The following is a 6459-nucleotide window of genomic DNA, read 5'->3' on the forward strand; positions in this document are numbered from 1 at the left end:
TTAAATTTGGTCGGAAATTCCCGGGTCATCACAGAAATGATTAATTATGATAAACCTATGAACACACCAACCTTATGATTGACACTTTAAAGCATGTTTATTCTCAGGTATGAAAGAAATCTTTCGCTGTGCATTTGCTCATTATAGAGATATTAGTTGGAGTCGTTCATGACATATTTCAAAAGACGTTGCATTCGAGTCATGGAGTTCATCAAGATTATCATTAAGTCAATTATAGTTGGATATATTATGAAATGGTATGCATGCCGTCAACTTTCGATGTAAAGAAAGTTTGTCTTTTAAAAACGAATGCAATGTTTGTAAAATGTATCATATAGAGGTCAAGTATCTCGCCATGTAACCAAATGTAATGTATTCGTCCAGATGGATTAGGACGGGTCATTTCAACTTGATCCCGGAACAAACATACAAACAAGCTGCACGCCACGTCAGCCCATGAATATAGGAAAGTTTGTTCGGACCTGCTCGATTATTCCCATGAAAAGGACATGTGCCACATCACCCCTGGGGATTGGCAAAGTTTGTTACAACCATGAAAGAGACAGGTGTCACGTCACCATTCCCTCATAACATCTATAAATACATAAACAAGATCATTTATTTCACAACACTGGATGCATTAATGTTACTCTGCCCAAATTAATTACAGTAGAATCTCTCCAGTTGTTAATGCAATTCCGATCAAGGCTCCGGTCATTATCGGAATTAATCCTCACCTTAAGATATTAACTTATTCAATTCCGATCGAGTAAGGTTAATCTAATCGATTGTTTTACGCCCTTGAAATCCAGATTTCAAATCGGGGTTCGCACAATTATTGGAGTTAAAACATTCGATCCACTCTTTTCTCCAAATCAAGCACTCAAATCTGAAATCTATTCATACGAAACGATTTTGGTTTGATTAGGGTTATATTCAAAAAACATACAATTCGCAAGCGCGGGAAAAACGTCGAGCCGATCAAATGACGGGAAAATGGAGCAAGATGTCGAGAGATATCAAAATTTTTATCGGCCACTACTCAAAGCTTAAAAAATATTGGAAAAGTCGCCAAAACGAAGCTGATATCGTCCAAAGTACGCTACACGCATTTAAGGAACAAACGAGTCGTAGGTTTCTTTACGAGGGAAAGTGGAGAGTTCTTAGAGAATGTCCTAAATAATTAACATTCGAGGGGGTTGTGCCGAAGAGAAAGATACCGGTCGAGTTACCCCCGCCACTTGTTAGTGGACCGGGTGAAGGTTCGAACGAAGGTGCGCACGAAAGTGAAGGTGCGGGTGCGGATCCGCGTCATTTTGAAAAGTTATTTCGCGAGAAACCTCTACGTCGTCCCCCGGATAGCGCAAGTACCAAGAGTCAAAGGAGTTCGGGGTCTTCCGATGCGGCCTCGCAATTGTCGTCCAACGAAGCACGTCAAAAATTGGTTGAAACCGCCAACGCTACAAAGCGGACGATGGATAAGATATACGACGCGACCGAGACCCGTATAATGTTGGATAATTTGACATTTCTCACCCAACCATGTGCACCGACTTGATGCCCGAACAACGCGATTTGATATTGAAGGCCGAAACAAAAATCCAAAGGAAATACCAAAAAACGTTTGAGTTATCCGATGATGAAGACTAGTTTTTATTGTTTTATGTAGTTGTGTTTTTAATTATGTATTTTAAAAAAAAAATTGTAACTGTATCTTTATTGTTTAATAAGTGTGGTGTTCAAAAACAATTATTTATTTGTTAGTATTATTTATATGTTATTGTTATAGTTAATAATAATAATAATAATAATAATAATAATAATAATAATATAATAATAATAATAATAAATAAAAATAAAAAAATTTGAGGAAGCATGTCATGGTTGGCAATAGTAGTGTCATGAAAGGAAGTGGTGAGGAAGGTGAAGAGAAAGTTGACGTAACGCTAAAGAAGTGCCGATGACACCCGTCATGATTGGAAGTGGCGTTAAGGTAGTAAAATGGGTCTGGAAGGAGTTAGATCATAATAAACTATCCTAACAAATAAATTTCAAGCCCGTCACCATGTTCAATGAAGAACAACAATCAATAACTGTAACCGACGATGCGATTCAAATACACGTATTTTGGAACGAAGGGATGTTGAATCACGACACCGGAGAAGGCGTATTTGATACCGGAATAAACCCTGGTTTTTTAGACGTACTTGAAAAACACCCTGAAAACTGTGATAGAATCAGAAATATTGTATCTATTCTCAAAAGAGGCCCAATTTCATCTTTCATTCGTTGGCATGTTGATTCAACACCTGCCCTAATTTCTCAATTGCTCTCTTTTCATACTCAAGGTACTTACTTTACTAAACCCTAAAACAACATATTTTTTAAATTTATTTTTAGACAGTTTGTGCTGCAAGCTGAAGTCTTATCTATTATTGTTGTTGATTGATACATGATTTAATATATGTATATTGGTGAGCAGAATTTGAATTTTAGCAGTAGATCATGTGTAATGAAATTATCTATACGTAGGAATAGCCTGTTTAAGTGTTTGAAAGTGTATGAAATTTACAGTTTGTTTGCATCAATCTTAAGTTTTCAACTTCCCGTTATTATATTGAGTTGCCCTATGAAACACACCACCCCGGGTTCAATTCCTGGATATGTCAAATTATTCAAAAAGGGAGTGTGACTAGAGGGTGCGCATAATGCGCAATTCACCTGGTACCAGGTCTCGCGCTTGGGAGGCTTGATTACCCGAGGTTTTACCTTCTATGGGGGAGCCAATGTGCTCGTTCATAGGAGGGTTTCCTCGCTTACCCAAAAAAACTTCCCGTTATTATTATCGTAAGTATCCGCTCTTATAGCTTGTGAACTGGTGATGTTGAATCGATTGTGATGATGTGGAAACTTATATGGTTTCAATGTCACAAAAAATGGCTAACAAGTATAAAAGTAAGTTTTTAAACTTGAATACATACAAATACAATAGGTTTTCGAGTTGAGTCTCATACATTTCATACACTTAACCCTAGAAGGAATTGTATAAACTTTCAAACCATATATCATATATCAATTTTTTAACACATGCTCGTTTTACTTTTGTTGTGATTTGGCTGGGTATTTTGTTTCCTTTTGATATTAAAAAACAAATGTATTGTTCTTTTTTGTAATTAGGCAATGACAAAGAGATACAAAACCTTACGTTTGAATTTTATTAATCAAATCTAAATAAAAGTTTAATGTCACTGGTGGAACGTTTGTGTAAGACTTTCACTATTTTATCTTTTGTCATTATATAATCAGTTCATGATGTGAGTTAATATCAAGTTGAAGACTACAGTGCTTTATAGGAAATATACAAACTTGATGGGTGTTTGAATCAAGTTTAACCTAAGATCTAAGTTTACTTATGGCATATTTAAAAATGCCATTTGTAGCACCCTCAAAGCCCAAGTCATGGTCTGGGATAATAACTTCATATCTCAACTTATAGTTGTGGTTTAATATATAGCCTCCACCTATAAGCTTATAGAATTCAAACTTATCTTCTTATACAGTTATACTAAATCGGGTTGGGATGGGTTGTTAACCACAACTAGACTGCTGGTAATGAACCGAGACTAGCGCCATGTCAACTTCATAACAAATGGGTTAGTTTTTGGTAAATTGATGTCATGTGCCAATGTATGTATGTACATAAGTACACATATCAAAGTGTCTATGATCAGTGGCGGCCTGAGGAATTCAAAATAGGATATGCAATATGCATTTATAATGCCTGAAAGATTTATGGTTGATAATTCGGGTTTTTTCCGGTTCGGGTTTACATCTTTTAGTACTAGATTGCGGTTTTCCATGTATATTGTTTTTATACTTTCTGTGGGACTGTATTTGAAGATATTTAAGATAAGATTTTGACCTCAATTTTACAAATCTATTTAAAGTGAAATGTAAACCGGTTTGCAAATCAACATAAACCAGAAAGACTTACCTTTAATATCACATAGATGTTTGAGGAGTGTGGATGGTTTGGTTAATGAAGTATTGTAAATTCTTATTTAGTTATTATAAATGGAGTTTTGACAAGTTCATATATAGTGTGTATATATCTGTGTATCAAAGTGTTATTCTAAATATTATAAACAATTTGTACTTGGACTTTTTAAGTCTAGTATCTGATTCATAAATTATGTTTATGATCGGTTACAGCAGTTACATATAAAAAGCTTAATTTTACTTTAATCAAACAGAATATATCGATTCCCTACTCGAAGCAGATAGAAATGGACCAACAATAATTTGTAGTGGGACATTTTTGAATACCGGATCATTGAAAGCTGCACTTTTAGCTGCCGGCACAACACTTTCAGCCATGAAATATATACTTGACGGGCACGGGAACATATGTTATGCACTCGTTAGACCACCGGGTCATCATGCTCAACCCACACAAGCCGATGGCTATTGTTTTCTAAACAATGCGGGTCTTGCGGTTCAATATGCTTTGGATTCTGGTTGTAAACGGGTCGCAGTTATTGATATTGATGTTCATTATGGAAATGGAACTGCAGAGGGGTTTTATCGTACTGATAAAGTTCTTACTGTTTCTCTTCATATGAATCATGGTTCGTGGGGCCCGTCTCATCCTCAAAGTGGAGATGTAAATGAGGTTGGTGAAGGAGTGGGATTTGGGTATAATTTGAATTTACCGTTACCAAATGGAACAGGGGATACGGGATATAAGTATGCAATGACTGAGGTTGTGGTGCCTGCTGTTAAAAAGTTTGATCCTGATATGATGGTTTTCGTTGTTGGCCAAGATTCAAGTGCAGTAAGTCGCTATTTTAGTTGATTATTGGTAGAGATGGCCAAATGGGTGGGTTGGGTGATGTGTCAAAATGAGGTCGGGTTAAGGTTTATTTTCTGGTACCAGACTACCAGACAAAATGTGTCGGGTTGGGTCTGGGGTTAAATAGCTGTGGTCTGTTTCTTTTAAAGGTTAATTAATTTTGATTAATTCATGTTATCATTACAAAAAAAAAAAAATAATAATAATAAAAAAAAAATACGATAATAACTTGAATTATCGAGTATAATGATTCAAGAGGGTATATGCATGAATAATCCCTGATACCCTTTTAGTTATTTTCCTTACTAAACCCATTAGAGATAAAGTTCAACCTAAAATCGGCCCACGTTTATGGGTTGAAATTGCCACATGTACTACTTTTGTCAAATATGTAGTCTAAGTACTTTCAGTCAAAGATGGAGGGCTACTGTTGACTTCTCAGGTCTAACACCATAACTTCAAAATGTTTAATTATTTGAAAATTCTAAATAATTATGTCAAACTTAAAATCATCTAGTTACATCTAACATTTGCATTATAAGTATAAATATGAATCTGGCAATGGTTCGAAAACAAGATTATGATTTGTCATTTCAAACCCATTGAAGAAAAAAAAATGCCATTTGTATACTTATTCGTTCTTTTTGTGCAAGAAATTTTGTTGGTTCCAAAAGTCTCTTTAAGTAACTATCTCCTCGTGTAAATTGTCTCTAGACAATGTAGGTTCTCATGAGTTGCATAATGTGTATGTAGTTTGATCCAAATGGAAGACAATGTTTAACAATGGATGGTTATAGAGAAATTGGGCTAATAATTCGAAATCTAGCTGACGATCACAGCAATGGACGGATCCTAATTGTGCAAGAAGGTGGATATCACATCACGTACTCTGCTTATTGTCTTCATGCAACACTTGAAGGTGTACTCAATCTTCCAAATCCTCTGTTATCTGATCCAGTCGCTTACTACCCTGAGGATGACTCATTTTCCGTTAAAGCAATTGAATCAATTAAACAACACCAACTACATGTTGTACCATTCTTAAGAGAGGCTAACCATTAATTTTGTGTTGATGTTAAGTTTATTTGGTATATTTTGTTTAGTAGTAGTACCAGATTTAACATATAGCTACAAACTACTTGATGAAATTATATGATCTAGCTTCTGTTTTGTCACTTTTCACCCTTTTAAGTTCCCGTTTGTTATGAAGTTGAAATGGCACTTGTCTCGGTTAACAACGTTCTAGTAGAGGTTAACGACCCAACCTAACCCAACCCACCCCGATCAATTTAGTGTAACTCTATTACAAAGTCGCAAATCCCGCTACTCGAGAAGTACTCGGTCAAGCCTTTTTAGGGAGTACTGGCAACTCGGGGTTTATTAATGAAATGCAAAAATGGTTGATAAATTAATAAATTATACTATATTTATTTTAAGACGTGTGTGTGTGTGTGGTGGGGGTGGGGGGTGGGGGGAATGAAATTCTTAAAAAAAAAAAAAAAAAAAACAAGGAAACTATCATCAAAATATAAGACGAAAACTTACAAATAAGCAAAACATAAAGCCAAATGACATACAAGGAGAACGTCTCAATGAACAAAACGAGA

The 6459-nt window shown here is 35.5% G+C and overlaps 1 protein-coding gene across 1 annotated transcript; it reads left to right on the top strand.

Annotated features, from left to right (window-relative positions):
* Window positions 1–2049: 2049 nt before the first annotated feature.
* LOC139897462 (histone deacetylase 8-like) lies at window positions 2050–6009 on the top strand. The gene is made up of 3 exons (XM_071880163.1): window positions 2050–2348; window positions 4254–4834; window positions 5606–6009. The coding sequence occupies exons 1-3, from the start codon at window positions 2066–2068 to the stop codon at window positions 5912–5914; spliced, it is 1173 nt and encodes a 390-aa protein (XP_071736264.1). The 5' UTR covers window positions 2050–2065; the 3' UTR covers window positions 5915–6009.
* The last annotated feature ends 450 nt before the right edge of the window (window positions 6010–6459 follow it).

Source organism: Rutidosis leptorrhynchoides, chromosome 3, assembly GCF_046630445.1.
Source record: "Rutidosis leptorrhynchoides isolate AG116_Rl617_1_P2 chromosome 3, CSIRO_AGI_Rlap_v1, whole genome shotgun sequence".
NCBI lineage: Eukaryota > Viridiplantae > Streptophyta > Magnoliopsida > Asterales > Asteraceae > Rutidosis > Rutidosis leptorrhynchoides.

Bases quoted from the DNA above. Each gene is read 5' to 3' on its own strand.
- LOC139897462 (XM_071880163.1), top strand. From the start codon at position 2,066: ATGTTCAATGAAGAACAACAATCAATAACTGTAACCGACGATGCGATT. The intron at 2,349-4,253 runs GTACTTACTTTA...TTAATCAAACAG, and splicing joins GCTCTCTTTTCATACTCAAG to AATATATCGATTCCCTACTC. The intron at 4,835-5,605 runs GTAAGTCGCTAT...ATGTGTATGTAG, and splicing joins TTGGCCAAGATTCAAGTGCA to TTTGATCCAAATGGAAGACA.